At 39.0% G+C, this 15,635-nt stretch overlaps 1 protein-coding gene across 5 annotated transcripts in view; it reads left to right on the plus strand.

The window, feature by feature from the left end:
• ATP13A5 (ATPase 13A5) overlaps nt 1-15,635 on the plus strand; it is an 89,863-nt gene that overhangs the window by 65,619 nt on the left and 8,609 nt on the right. For 4 of the 5 annotated variants that reach the window (XM_045051527.1, XM_045051528.1, XM_045051530.1 and 1 more), the window contains 4 exons: nt 586-682; nt 2,684-2,756; nt 10,803-10,977; nt 13,399-13,601. In XM_045051527.1, coding sequence (XP_044907462.1) covers nt 586-682; nt 2,684-2,756; nt 10,803-10,977; nt 13,399-13,601 — 548 coding nt within the window. Of the gene's footprint in view, nt 1-585; nt 683-2,683; nt 2,757-10,802; nt 10,978-13,398; nt 13,829-15,635 lie in introns of those variants that run through there. The other variant, XM_045051529.1, reaches the window with a different exon arrangement.

A 15,635-nucleotide genomic window follows, 5' to 3' on the forward strand; every position in this document is an offset into this window, starting at 1 on the left:
TGTTGTCTTTATGTCTTTTGAAGGGCACACCAGCTCAGATTATTACCATGGGTTCTCTCTGGAGTATGGAAACCAACAAAAGCCAATTCATCTCACATATTGGAGTCACACCCATACTTCCTAACTTGCAAAAGCACCTGTCCTTTAGCTTAATGTCTCCACGGGACTCCAAAACATACACACTTCAGTTCTCAGAAGCCTGTTGTTAGGATGTAAAGAGTCAGAGCTGAGTCAATGCTTGACATTTTGTATCTCATCATAATGTCATGTGTTTGTAATATATGTGTTAATCTTTTGAATTCACTGAAAATAAAGACTGTGCCTGATTCATTTATATCCTCCATGACTCTTAGCACCATGCTGGTACCTTATAAGCCCTAAATAAAAGTGAGTCAATGAGTGAGGTCATGATAGAAGCTGAAAATGAATGAACAGATGAGTGTTTCAACAAATAATTGAGACGATGAATCATTGATTAAGTGAATGTATATCAACAAGCTATTAAATTTGAACTCCCTTTGAAATATAAAAGACTGGGAGGTGTATATTATGCATAACCAGTTATTTTTATCTTTTCTTAAACAGAGAAGGCCGAGCTGCTCTGGTTTCATCCTTTGGGGTATTTAAATACTTGACCATGTATGGCATAATCCAACTTATTGGTACATCACTGCTCTATTGGGTATGAACCAAAATAATTTCTTCCCAGTTTTAATTGCATTTACATACTTGGTTTGTACTTGGGGGTGTGGCTCCTACACAGGATTTAATGTTTTATAAATAAATGACATTTCTCAAAACAGATGTCTGCAAACTTGGGAACTTGGCATAACTGCACACACAGCATGGAGCTAGAAATAAGTAGCTAGAGATCAGTTTTCTAGCAGTGCTGTTTTGTTCTAGATAACCTAAGATACTTGACCTCTTCAAGCATTTAGTTCTCCACTTGGAGTATGAAGAGAACTTCAGAACAGCGTAAATACAACTCAACAAGAAGTCGGTCTCCAACTACGGGCAAAAGACTAAGAAGAGATAAAAAGAAAGAGAAGTTCTGGAATTTGACCTTAAAGGGCTCAAAAACTAGAAAAACTCACATATTGGAGCTTTACTTCTGAACTCGCGCAGAAGTTAGACACATAGACATGTCATTAGTAAAGGATTAGCATTTAAAAATTAAAAAAAAAGACTTGCAATTAAATGATAAAAATAATCACTTACAAATAATGACTTACAAATTAAATAGCTATATGGAAGAGATATGTATAAGTTGAAAATCTTCATTATTTCAGTCATAACTTGCTCTAGAGTAAAATGATCCAACAGACTCAGGGAGCGCTTCAGAGAGCATTTATTACTATACTGCTTTCCTGGGACATTTGAGACATGAATGAGGACCACAGGTCTCTAGCATCTGGTGGGCTATCATGCACAAGAATCACACACAGAGGGCTAAGGGGCAACCAGTGGGTAGAAACAGAAACTGGACTGGGAGTCAGAAAACCTAGATTCAAATTCTGCCTTTATCACTAAGAACATACTAGATCTTGCCCTTGGCCAAGCCTTTATATGCCTCTGGGAGGTCAGGCTGGAAGATCCCCATAGTTCTATGAAAACGGCTTCCGGAACAAATACTGAAGCTGCCTGTGAAAATTCCTCCCTGTTTCATGTCACCCTGCCTATATATAACTGCACCATTCTGAGGGGGAAAGAAGAGGAAGGATGTGAGAAAGAAATGTAAAGAGGACAGAGAATTAGAGGATGAGAACCATTGGGAACCCTTTATGGAGGATGAAGAATCATTTGTATCTTCTTAAAAATCTGAAATATTTCTCAGTTCAAAGTCTTCACACACAGAATTGGAATGATAGTCTAGCCTGAAGCCATTCATTCTGATGGTTTAGACCCAGAAAAGAGTGCCCCCCAGAGACCTTAAATTAGAAACTTCAGGGCCTTGGGTTCACACTCTAAAAATCCAGAAATATTTCTCATTTGCATAAATCTGGTCTGTAATGGCTCAGACCACGTTATAAGTTAGTGCTCAGTCAGCAGCTATGAAGCACATAAACAGACCTGGCTGCAAAAGGTATTGCAAGGCGAATTTCTGGAGGTTATATGCTGACTTTTATATATGACTCCATAAATGTAAACTTCAAACAACTTCTATGTCTACACAGACCTTAGAAAGTCAAGCATACCAGACTGAAGTCTGTAATGGGCTTCCTTGGGAATAGTGGCAGTTGTTCAGTTTGTAAAAGTGAATGGACCCCAAGAGAACTACTTGTGAACTCAATCCATGGATAGGATGGAGAGGAACACCTGTTGAATGATTTGAGGCTGGATTTCAAATGTTTAAGCTTGAAGTTTCCAGCGGGTATCTTATGTCGAGAATTCAAATGTCCAGGCTGAGACTACAGCTGTCAGATTACTGTGGCCAAAGCCCGGGTGTTTCCCAATGGACTGACTCTTGTTGCTAACATGGATTTAAGTTAAACACTGGGAAAATAGTGATCTGGCTTCATTATCTACAATGAGATGCTAAAGATCATAGGTAAGTTACTTTCTTTTTAAGGAGGAGAGAAAAATAACAGTTGCTTCCTGATTACGTTCAGAAAGAGAGTTGGCAATAATAAAAATGCTACAATGGCAGAAGCAACATTTATATTTACTTTTATTTCCTTTCCAGCAGCTACAGCTCTTTGGGAATTACCAGTATCTCATGCAAGACGTAGCCATTACCTTGATGGTCTGTTTAACAAGTAAGTACTTCAGCAAAGTAAAGAGCATTATTTGTATTTATTTACTCATGACATTCTAGAAATGCTCGTACAAATAAAAGCTTTTGAGAAAGATACACCTTTACTACTGAAACCACTGTACTTGTGAATTTTTTGAAAGAGGTGTTGGCAGTAAGTGGAGGCTTGAAGTCCTGAGATTTGGCACTAAAACATCCTGATAGCAAATAAGTCTTAGCTTCATAAAATGGTCAATGTATTCTGAGTTCCTTGTAGGTTCGTGTCTTGTACATAGAAAATTGTACAAGAAACCTAGAAAGGGAAATGTTTAAAACCCAAAGGTCACTTTCCATTATTCAGCTATGTTTCACATTGACATGAAACCAGATTTTTGCTAGGTCTTTGACATGTTGAGAACAAATGCGAGCATTTAACTCTAGAAATTCTCTCAAAAGCAAGGTGTGACTCACAGCACCTACTGCTCATTTCCTTCCTTTGCGATGACACTGTGATAAAGTATTTCTTATCCAAGAACTCAGGGCTTCATACTAACTCTTAATAAGGGAGCAAGGAGACTGCCTCAACAGAGAGCAAAGAAAAAGAATGACATAGCCATCTCTTTTTCCTTGTTCAACAATGGGACTGTTATGAAAACAGATAAAAAAAATCAGACAATGCAGGATATTAATAACCTTGAGAATTTCATGTAGCATCTTAAAACATGAAACAGATACATCAACCTTGTGGCAAAATTTACCAGTGTCAGAAACATAAATGACATCAATTTCGATTCTTAGGGTGGAAATGTGTATTTGTAGTCCATTAGCCTATTTTTCTGTGCATTATTAATAGTCACATGACTGGAACATTTTGAGTCAATGATATTGCCTTTGCAATGTTGGCTATTTTTAAGCACTTTTTATGATTTACTTGTGAACATGGTCGATGATGCTAAAAGAAGAAGAAAAGAAGAAGAAAAAAAAAACCACCAGGAACTTCCAGGAGCTAAGCTAGCAGCAGTAGCACAAAGGTGAAGGCTATGGCTATTCACCACTCCCAATCTCTGAGAACTTTGGCAAATTATTTATGAAATAATTTTCTGACATGAAATGTTCTCATATGGTTGTGAGGATCAGACAAAACAATGCATGTGAAGGGTACAACACAGTGTGTCACACACTGTAAGCACTCACAGCAAGATGAATGATATCACCCTGCACCTAATCTCTTTTTCTTCTTTTGAAATAACTGGCTAACTCAGTGAGCCCTTGAACAGAGTTAGAATGCGTACAGCTAGGCTGATTGATTCAAAATCCAAAAACGTGGGTAGTAGTGTTTGTGTTTTTCTCCTCTGCCTTCAAACGCTATTGTTTTTCCATCACTGCAAGCCCAATCATCCCACGGGCACATCACTTCCTGGTCAATATCAGGTATTAAAATGATTTCATCTTCAGACATCGAAAGTCTAGGTATCGTAAATGAACATTTCATGTTTGCATCCAGTTCAAACTTTTTCTTCCTCTAGATCAAACCTGACCTTGAAGCAAGCAGTGGGAGAGAAAGCCATACTCTCTACTTTCCTTGGGCCTCTTGCTCAGGGAACCTTGGAAAAACAAAAGCAAATGGCCCTTTATACACTTGGGGGTATTGTAGTTTTGTCCTGTCAAGTACCCTCTAATGTGGCAGGCATCTAAACTTCAGGCAATTGGTTTGGGATCATTGGTGAGTTTGGGGGTTTTTCAGATTCCTGTGAATTGCTCTGGACTAGACTCCTTCCTGACATGGGTGGTATTCTCTCCCTCTGACTCCCCAGGATTCCTTTCAACAATTGCCTGCTGGTGGTAAACACCACGAAGACTTTTTCTACTGCTTGGCTCCCTAGCCCCCGCAGACTGCCCTCACTGGGCGGATTCCTTCCAACACAGCCCCAGCCTGGCTAATTTCCATAGCTTCCACTTCACCTAATGGATAGATATATAGGTTTCTCTCGCTGCTGCCCCCCCGTCCTTCTCTGATATTGCAACCGAAGGTGGCAAGCCAATCTTCCCCCTCAAGACACTTCAGGTCTCTCCTAGAGTAGTTCTTATGACCTCCTCTAATTTTGGATTGGAGTGGTGCTAGGAAGATAACCATAATTCTTGCAGCTCTTAATTTCTTTTAAAGCATGGTTTTCTCTTATGTATTTGGCACATAGGTAATTGCTTGGGGGTAGGGGCATGGCTACACTTGGACCAGTATGGATACCTCTGAGTGAGTACAACAGAGATATGGCATGACCTCTCTTTACATTCAGTTGGGATTTATCATTATCAAATATGAGAATCAGTAAAATTCCTCAGACAGAGGAAAAGCCCCATTCCACATCCTCTTAGATGTGTTCATCTCCTACTATATGTTAGGTACATAGGTGTCTGGGGCATGAAAAGACTGATCACTGAAGTATAGAGTTAGTTGGGGAGGGGGCTTCACACAAATGTATGAAGGAAATGAAAGTCAAAAGCAGTGAGTGCCAGAACACAGCAGGTGCTTTGGGAGTTCAGAGAAACGAGAGGTTATTTCTGATAATCTGGGGTTAAGGCAGAGATGGCAATGGAGAAAAGAGAGAAATACTAAGGATGGCTTCATGGAAGAAGTAACATTTGCACCAAAATAGAAAGGATGGACAGATTTCAAAAATCTTTTCCCAAAAGAAGAGCTTTTCAAGTAGAATGAGGCAGCATGAGCAAGAGAGAGCTGGGGCATGAGTTTTTCAATTTGACCACACTGTAGGGTATGTGAAAAGGAACAGCAGGAGATACAATTTGAAAAGATGAGTTGGGTCAGATCATAGAACTTGACTACCAGGTTGAGAACTGTGGACATTCATCTGCAGATGTTAGTAGTCATTGACAATTGGATGATTAATATAAAATCACTCTCACCAAGGCTCTTTTCTTTCCAGGTTCCCAGGTTAGGGTGTTTAACCTCAAGCCTGAATTAGTATGGCACAAAGACAATACCATTGCATATTTAATTTTTTATGCACCTGCTTATCTATATATACCCTGCCTTGTTCTTACAAGATTTTAAGGTAACACAAAGGTAGCTAATAAGACAAGCTATATTAAAGGGGAAATCAAGCAGAATAGTAAAATGAAGTCAGAGAAGTCAATTAAGAAAATGTATGTCTTAAAGCTCAATTTGACCGTAGTAGGTATAGGAGCTATTTTGAAAGGAATTTGTTCTAGCTGCATCTCTATCCTCTTCAACAAAACCCACTCAGATCAAGAAAATAGAGATAGGAGGATGTATATGAATATAAGTCTCAAAAAAAATCTGAGAATAGAAACTCAGAAGCACCCAGTCCAGAGAAGGACTAGAACACCAAAGAGTGAAAAACAGAGGCCACTTTTTTTATTTCCAAGAAACCACCTTGTCTCTTTCTTCCTTTCCACTCTGTTTTCATCTGACTTAAACTCATTCGCCTTGCAAATGACCCTAAATGGTGTCTCTATTATTGAATCTCCATAACCTTTCTGTTTGTCTTTGCACAACTAATTAGCTGAGCCTCTCGGTGTCTCATTTGCAAATATTTTGGAGAGAAAATTCATTGACCTAACTTGAGTAAGATGTCTACCTTAAGCCAGTCATTTCTGTGAATGAAAATGAGGTCATGTAATTTGGCTCCATTTAGGCCAACCATTTCAGCATGTGGAAGGAGGTACTGTCCAGAGAAAAAGGCTGTAGGAGGGACTCCATCCATTATGTAAATGCATCTCTTACATAAATTCCAACATTGCTTCAAAGAATCCTAAATTTTTTTTTTTTTTTTTTTTTTTTTGGTTCTTGGTCCCTTTGGAGAATGTCATGGAAGACAGAGATCTTTTCACCTTAAAAGCCTCATGAGGCACATTCAAAATCTTGCATGTGGTTCAGGTGCGTTCAGGAGGTTCTGGAAATTTGAGTTACATGACTGGAAATGTCCATAATATAAAGCAAGCCACCTGTTTAGGAGAATCACACCCACATTATATCCAAATAATGCTGAAAAATTATGAGTATCCTTTGAAAATAAAAATTTGAAACTGCTAGGTCCTCCCACATAGCAGGCCCTATACTAATTTCAGTAAGGGACAGGAAATGGTATGAGACTAGATTTCCTCCCTCAACGAGCTCACAGTCTGCTGAGTGCATGTGTCAACGACTAGATTTAATGTGAGACATCCTCACTACGGGGCAGCAAAATGAGTAATGTGCTGTGGACTCTCAGAGGAGAGACTGATTAATTCTGAATAAAATATAACACTTCACAAGCTTACATTTCTCTCCATGCAACATGATTGCATATATCATCATAATTTTGAAGAAACCTGGGCAATTCAGAAAAGTTTTTTATCCTTTTTGATTCATGAAATCCACACTACTGTAATATGCTATAGGGCAGAGAATGGGGGGCTTTACAGACTTAAGTTTATTTTACCACCCTGTTGCTCACAAACTATGGGTCTTTATATAAGGGGGCCCTACGTCTCTGAAGCTCAGTTTCTTCACCTGTAAAATAGAGATGAGATACCTATTTTGCATTGATTTTTAAAGAAATAATGTTTAGAGGCGCCTGGGTGGCTCAGTCAGTTGAGCGTCTGACTCTCAATTTCAGTTCAGGTCATGATGTCACAGTTTGTGGGTTCGAGCCCAGCATCGGGCTCCTTGCTGACAGTGCAGAGCCTGCTTGGGATTCTCAGTCTCCCTCTCTCTCTGCCTGCGCCAGCATTGGCTCTCTGTCCCCCTCTCTCAAATTAAATAATCATTAAGAAAAAAAAAAAAGAAAGAAATGATGTGTATAAGACACTTAGCATAGCCTCTGGAACATAGTAGGGGCCCTTAAATGCTAGTCGTTAATTTAATAGATATACACATTCTCTCAGAAAGTATTAGGATTACTAATATGGGAAAAGTTAAAATATTCTTTATGTTAGGACTCTATCAATCAGCTATTACCACATTACAACTGTATAACAAACTTCTCCCCAAAACCCGGTGGCTTACAATACCATTGCTCTGTAGATAGACTGTCAGTCATCTGGTCTAGGTCAGCTGAATCTGATCTGTTTTAGGAGGTAGATCAGTTGGTCTTGCCCCAGGTTAGGGGTTTCATTCAAGTCAGCTCCACAGTTTTAATTCTGGAGCCAGGCTGGCCTAACAGACCTGAGCATGATCACAGAGAGTGAGCATTGCCAAGCAAGCAGGCCTCAAACCTCTGCTAACATCTCTTTGGTCAGAGAAAATCACAAAGCAAAACCAAAATTAAAGGGTGGTAAAGTGCACTCTACCACAATGAGGCCAATAATTCAAACTAGCACAGTCTCTGTGTAAAAGAAAAGTCAGAAGCTCAGCGAGCATCTGAGAAAGAGAGTACCGGAGAGCAGAATACACAGAGATGCAATTAGACTTCTCTCCATTATCCACAGCCTAGTCATTTGGTGGCCATCTTCTTCCTTGAGTGCAGGAACGTGGGAAGAACTAGAAAGACTGTAGCCTCTCTGCCTTCTGTGGCCCCAGGGCACAGTCTCCTTGCATTGACCACAGTCCACATGGTGCCCCTTCCTTGCGTGCCATGCAATGATTTCTCACACAAACCATCCAGAGTGAGCCCAGACTTTACAACTGAAGGGCAGAGCCTCCAGAAGACTGCCCTTACTTTAGACCTCAGCCATAAGTTTGGGGGTCCCCATGACACCCACAAGTCTGATTAGCTGGCTGCAAAGTTGGGGGTTCTTCTTCTCGCCATAGGTTCAGTGATTCATATCAACAACTCAAAGAATTCAGGGAAGTGCTATACATATGATTCCAGTTTTATTATAGCAAAGGGATACAAATCAGAACCAGCCAAAGGGAGAGTGAGGTCTGGTGGGAGGATCCCCACACATCCATTGTCCTCTTTCTGGGGTGTCAGTTTGCCTTATCCTCCTGACATATCAATGTGTGACAATATGCAGAGGATTGCCATACAAGGAAATCCACCTGAACTTTGGTGTCTAGAGTTTTTATTGGGGTTTCATTATTTAGACATGATTGGTGGAATCATTTGCCATGATGTTGATCTCAATCTTTTTATTTTTCAAATTTCTTTTTTTTTTTGAGTTTTATTTTTGAGAGAGAAAGAGAGAGGGCAAGCAGGGGAAGGACAGAGAGAGAGGGAGAGAGAATCCCAAGCAGGCTCTGCACTGCCAGCACGGAGCCTGATGTGGGGCTTGAACTCATGAACCATGAGATCATGACCCGAGCTAAAGTCAAGAGTCGGATGCTTAAACCAGCTGAGCCATCCAGGTGCCCCAAGTTGATCTCAGCCTTTGGTGTCATGGCATCTATATGCTGGATTCTCATTTTATCACCAACTCTCTTTATGCCTGCCATCTGTCATCTTATTTGCATAAACCATCATTGCTATCATGAATAAAGACACTCCTATCAACTTAGGAAATCCCAACAACTTAGAGGATACATCCCAGGAACTGGGAATAAAAGCCAACCAAATTCTTTATTACAACCCGTCTTTGTCTTCCATTAGACTTCAAGTTCTTTGGGGCAGATGAGATGACCTCCTCATCTGTGCATACTTCACAGCTTGCAGCCTAGCACTGTCCCAGGGAAATATTGATTAAATTGGTAAAGGTAAAGCCTTAGGTGCACCTGGGTGGCTCATTCAGTTAAACCTCTGACTCTTGGTTTCAGCTCAGGTCGTGGTCTCGCGGTTTGTGAGTTCAAGACCTGCATCAGTCTTCATGCTGACAGTGCAGAACTTGCTTCGGATTCTCTCTCCCCCTCTCTCTCTGCCCCTTCTCTGCTCACTCTGTCTCCAAATGAATAAATAAATAAATAAATAAATGAACTTAAGCAAAAAAAGGTAAATCCTTAGATAGTCATAGAGCTTTAGAGTAAAAGAGTTGGAAGAGACTTTGGAGACCATTTAGATATTCCAACACATTCATTTTATACATGAGAAAAATGAAGTACCAGAGGGTTCAGGTGATTACCCAAGAACCCACCGAGCAAACTGAAGACGTACTTTAGAGTTTTATCATCCCAGACTGGACATCTGCTCCTACCACCCTACCCCTTCATTCATGAACACAAACCTCAGCATACACACTCTACTTTCTTCCTTACATCAAAGAAACCAATGATTTGCTATGAAAAAGGAAAAGGTATCAGCTATGAAGACAAGAAGTGAAACACGACTCTCGTGTAAACCTTTGATGTAGTGTATCTAATTCCTGACTTTTCCATGCTTCTTCCCTGCACTGCCCTAAGAAGCAAAGTACATTCCATTTTCAATAGCTTGTTAGAACATATGGCTCCTAAGAAGGATGCAGTCTGTTGTTTTTGTTGTTCTGTTTAATCTCTGCCTATCGCCTATCCTTTAAATTAAAAAAAAATACATAAACTCTAGGATCAAAGTTATAATACATTTTAATACTCTCATCTGGAAGCAAGACTGTTTTGAGTTATTTTTCCTAACCAAGCTTAATACACTCTAGCAGTTCTCCCTTTACACACTTATCCAGCAGGGAACAGAACACACCTCTAGCATCTATCCTGGCACACTAAAGTGCTCAGAGAATGTTGGATGAATGAATAATAAAATCAGTACTTAAAAATAATCTCCAGCATATGAAGATTAATCTAGCCTGATGCCTCTTACTCTCCTTATCTTAAACTCTCTGCCTTCCTACTAGCACTGAGAGATCATAGTACTGCTTATCCATGTGGAAGGCCACCTTTCTATTTTACATACCTTTCCTGGTCGTCTTGTTGTGAAGAAAATATATGCACCATGAAATATGGTAAATGTATTATTTATAGAGCTTTTAAACCTATTACTTTTTGTTTCTGAAGGTAAAACAAAAGCATGGAAGAGGCAAAGGCTGGTAGCATTGGATATACACCTAAGCAATGTGCTTCCCTAGATGTAAACCCTGAGTTCATGTTTGCTGAATCTGAATCCTAACGGAAGTCTCAAGATAACAGGCATCTCAGTCTTCTATTGTCAATGATGAAACCGTAATAGGGGAAAATGCATTTGTCTTTCAGTGAGTTCAACTCATGCCTACCCCAAACTGGCTCCTTACCGACCGGCAGGACAGCTCCTCTCTCCCCCTTTGTTGCTCTCAGTCTTTTTGAACACCTGTTTCACCTGCATTGTGCAAATCTGTGCATTTCTCTATGTGAAGCAGCAGCCCTGGTATTGTGAGGTCTACAGATACAGGTAAAGTTCAGTTTTTTTAGTTTTCCTTTCTGAAGGTGATACAACGAGTGCCCGATGTCACTGTACAACTTGGTTGAACATACACCCTAAATTTTTAATTAACAACAGTTGGGTCTCCAGGGTTCTATGCTACCAATGTCAGGATAGAACACCAAACACAGTTAATAGGTGGAGTCCTGGGGTGAGCCATGTCAGTGGGGGGGGGGGAGAGATCTTCACATTGGTTGTTAATGTGTAGACTAAATGTGTTTACTAAATGAATGCATTCATTCCCTGGTGGTTTGGCTATCATATAGACCAGAGGTCAGCAAACGTTTCTTACATAGGGCTAGACAGTAAATACTTTAGGCTCTGTGGACTAGACAGTGTCTGTTGCAATTACTCAGTACTACTGTTGTAGTGAAAAGCAGACATAGACAATCAATAAAAAGTAGGTGTGACTATGTTCCAATAAAACTTTATTTACAAAAAGAGGTGTTGAGTTGGATTTGGCCTATGGACTTAGCTGGCCCCTGATTTACAAGAGAGATTGGCTTAAATTAGCTTGAGTTTTTCAAAAGAATGTTAAAATTAAAATGTTTGTTGATGGTATCATTGTTCTCATTGCTTTGAACACTAGACTCGGGGCAAATCTTTACCACCCCGGGTTTTAATTTCTGTAAGGATAAATTAAGGGTAAAATGTGGGGAACTATACCATAGGTATTCAAACTACTTTCTTCTGAAAAGGCCTGCCTGACCTCCAAAAGGAAAGGCAGAAAAGGGACTGCTCTTTTTGAGGTAAGGCGTGGACAAACTCCCCTTCACAGACTCCATGATGCTCCTGAGGCACCGGAGCCCCAGCAACCAGTGAAAGATTGAAAACTACTGAATGATGTCTAAGATTGCCATTTATACCCTAAATTCAGCAATTCAAGTATTATTGCTTGGAGTAGAGAATTCATTTTTGTCTCAAAACCAGATTTTTCTCCTCATCGGAAGGCATATATTCAGATAAGTAAAATTCTGAATCTGGGAGACAAGCAGGGATAGCTAAATGGATGATGGCTAGGTAGTCCTGCCTTTAAAACTAACCATGCAACACTAGACTCTCTTATCTGCAATGTAAGTATAACAGATTAAATATATTTTTGTGTTAAACTCTATAATTCAGGCCTTCTGGTCTATCTGTCCCCTTTGTGCAAAAACATTTTGTGACTACTGATTATTTGTTTCATTAATGTACTCAGCAAACATTAATTGAACATCTACCATATGCCAAACACATTGCGAGACCCTAGGGAACCAAAGATATTAAGACTTAAGTCTATTTATTGGGAACTAATTTCATCTATAAACAAGAGTAAAAAGTTTCAAGCTGAACAAGAAAGCTGATACAAACTAATTTGTGAGTTTGGAGATTAAAAAAAATAAACATTGCAAATAGATCAATATGGACTGGGAAGGCTCATCTTTTAAACAAATGTTTTTCTGAGCAACTATTCTGTGGCATTTCTGTGCTAGGTGTTAAGGCATTGTAAATTTGGGTAAAATCACAACAAAGTAAACCCAAAAGAGAAATTCCATATTCAAGGAACTCTCATCCCAGGGGTGGAAAATAAAAACATGTGAATGAATAATTGCAGAACAATGAGCTAAATACAGCACTAGAAGCAAGAACAGAGAGCAGTAGGCAAACTTTCCAGTGAACTAAAGACAACAGAGGGATGGAGACGGAATAGAGTATTCGACTCAGGCGTGTGCAAACTGTAGTACTTGGGGAACAGAAAGTTTTCCTATGTGTTTGGAGTATAAGGAGCAGAGGAGGGCTGGCAAAAGATAAGGGCAGGAAGCCAGATTCGAAGATTTCTGGGCTTGCCTGAGAAGTTGGCATTTAATTTATTAGCAAAATAGAGCCACTGACACTCAGAAACAGGAGAGGGTCATTCTTGGATCCTCAGGAAGAGAGTGATATAGAGCAGAAGATTCATAATCAGGACCTAAGGTAGTAGGCTTATATTAGTCCTCAGAAGAGAAAACAACACATACATACTCTCTCTCTCTCTCTCTCTCTCTCTCTCACACACACACACACACGTGCCCACCACAACCCTCCCCCAACATGCACTAGTGCACACACATGGGCAGCCATGGTTCATTTGTTCTGAACTGAAAGGGATTTCATAGAAAATTATCATCCAAGCCCTTTCAACACAAATCACTTGTTCTAAATGGTATGATAGACAAAGAATAATTTTGACTTGTTCTAATTGTTATTTCTGCTTTGTCATTGCAAGAGGTGAACAAAATATGTCTTGGTAGTTACTGGCTGGGACAATCTGAAAGCTGAGACCCCATGGCAGTGATAAACTTTTTTTGTTTTCCCGCCACCTGGATAAAAATGGAATAGAAAATCCCATGATTGTTGGCGATTCTCTTGTAGTAAGTGCTTTCTGGACAACCAAAGTAATTTCTCAATGAATGTGAGTTTGGAGAGAAATGGGACTGAAAATGCAACGCTGGTTCCTGGTTCAGTTTTAAGTTTTGAGAGTACCACACTGTGGCCCCTCACCACCATCAACTGTATCACAGCAGCATTTATCTTCTCTAAGGGAAAGCCATTTCGAAAACCCATCTACACAAACTGTGAGTATATGAAGTTTAATTTTCCTTCCATTTCCCCACCCTCCCCAGAGTTGCAGTTCAGTGGTACAGTGATGGCTGAACTCTGGAATGAAGTATCTACAAATGGTTGTATAATGCTTTTGTGACTTGCTCTCATTCTTACAAGCTCTCCCTCTAGTTATCCACCATTTTTTTTTGTTCTTTTCTTTCACTTTCTGTATTTTCTCAGCGTTATCTTGCAATTAAAAAAGAGGGGCGCCTGGGTGGCTCAGTAGGTTAAGCGTCTGACTTCGGCTCAGGTCATCATCTTGCAGGTCCTGAGTTTGAGCCCCACATCAGGCTCTGTGCTGACAGCTCAGAGCCTGGTGTCTGTTTCAGATTCTGTGTCTCCCTTTCTTTCTGCCCCTCCCCCACTTGCACTCTGTCTCTCTCTCTCCCAAAAATAAATACACGTTAAAAAAATTTTTTTAAATGTAATTCCATTTAAAGTGTTTTTTTTTTTAATGGAGTATTGAAGGATAATTTTCATGAGTGGTAGAAACCTGGGCAGGAAACTCCTTATGTGCAGATACACACATGCATTATTAAATAGTTAGGAGTCCTGTCCTGTTGTGAGTCATCAAGAATGATTTTGAGTATATATATCCTGATACTTTGTAAAAGACTTTTCTAACCAATTCAGATACAACTTGACCTCTTTGTAGCTTCACAACATTGGGCAAGTTACTTTATTCTGTGCATTTCTTGAATCACCAGTGAGGATGAACACATTTTCATGATTTTAGCCATCTCTTCTCTGAATTGCCTACGTACATTTTTATCCATTCTTTTCCAACAGGGTCACTCTTCTATGTCTTATTTATTTGTATGAGTTGTTTATTCCTTTGCGATTGTCTTCGCATTGCCTTTAGGCACAGAGAAGTTTTTCCCATTGCAAAATCAGGTAGATTAGCATTTCTCTTGTTTTTTAAATTTCTTTTAATGCTTTTTAAATCTAACTTCATCATACAGTTTGAAGTAGAGATCAAACTACTTTATCTAACTAGTGGCTCGTTTTCCCAGCAGATTTTATTACTTAATATTTCTTTTCATCATTTATTTCCCAACTGATTATATGCCACCTTTATCATACCTACATATTCATGTATACTTATGGCTTCATTATATACATAATTTATATTATGTGAGTTTTTATGTTATATACTAACATATTAATTTATATACAATTAATTAGTTCCTAGACTATCTTTTCTGTCTCATTAACATGCCAGCTTATTCTTGGTCTATCACTATACTTTAAAAATTATAGTTTCATTTATTTAGCTACAGTTTTATAATGTTTTAATAAGCAGTTAGATTGATGTATCTTCATTACTCTTCAGTTTTCAAACATTTTTTACTTCTCTTTCTTGTTCATCTTTCCAGATAAACTCTAGAATAAATTGTAAGGCTTTTTTAAAATTCCTTTTTTGAATTTTGATACTTTGGGGAAATTGTAATGTTTACACAATTAAGTCCTCAGTTTTAAAGACATATTATATTATGCTTCTCCATTTGTTCATTCTTTATTTAAAAAAAATTTTTTTTAATGTTTGTTTTTGAGAGAAAAGAGGGCACGGCAAAGAGAAAGCCGAAGCAGGCTCCGGGCTCTGTGCTGTCAGCACAAACCCCTAGATGGGGCTTGAACTCAGGAACTGTGAGATCATGACCTGAGCTGAAGTCGGACACTCAACCAACTGAGCCACCCAGGCCCCTCAAATTTTATAGCTTTTTGATATCTGCATTTCCTGTTGGATTGATTTTGCGTGTGTGGGTAGTGGTTTGTTAGGTTATTAAGCTTGAAAACTCTTACTTTTTCTTTCCTGGGGAAAAAAAAAACTTTATAGATGTATATGGTCTATTCTTGACAATTTGCAAGAACCCAGTAAAATAATCTGGCTCTATATCCTTCCTTTGAAAGAATTGGTTTTTTTTTAAAGGACTAATTTGTTACCCTCTTTCTATTATTTTATTTTATTTTATTTTATTTTATTTTATTTTATTTTATTTTATTGT

The sequence above is a fragment of the Felis catus genome (assembly GCF_018350175.1).
Source record: "Felis catus isolate Fca126 chromosome C2 unlocalized genomic scaffold, F.catus_Fca126_mat1.0 chrC2_random_Un_scaffold_69, whole genome shotgun sequence".
NCBI classification, from domain to species: domain Eukaryota; kingdom Metazoa; phylum Chordata; class Mammalia; order Carnivora; family Felidae; genus Felis; species Felis catus.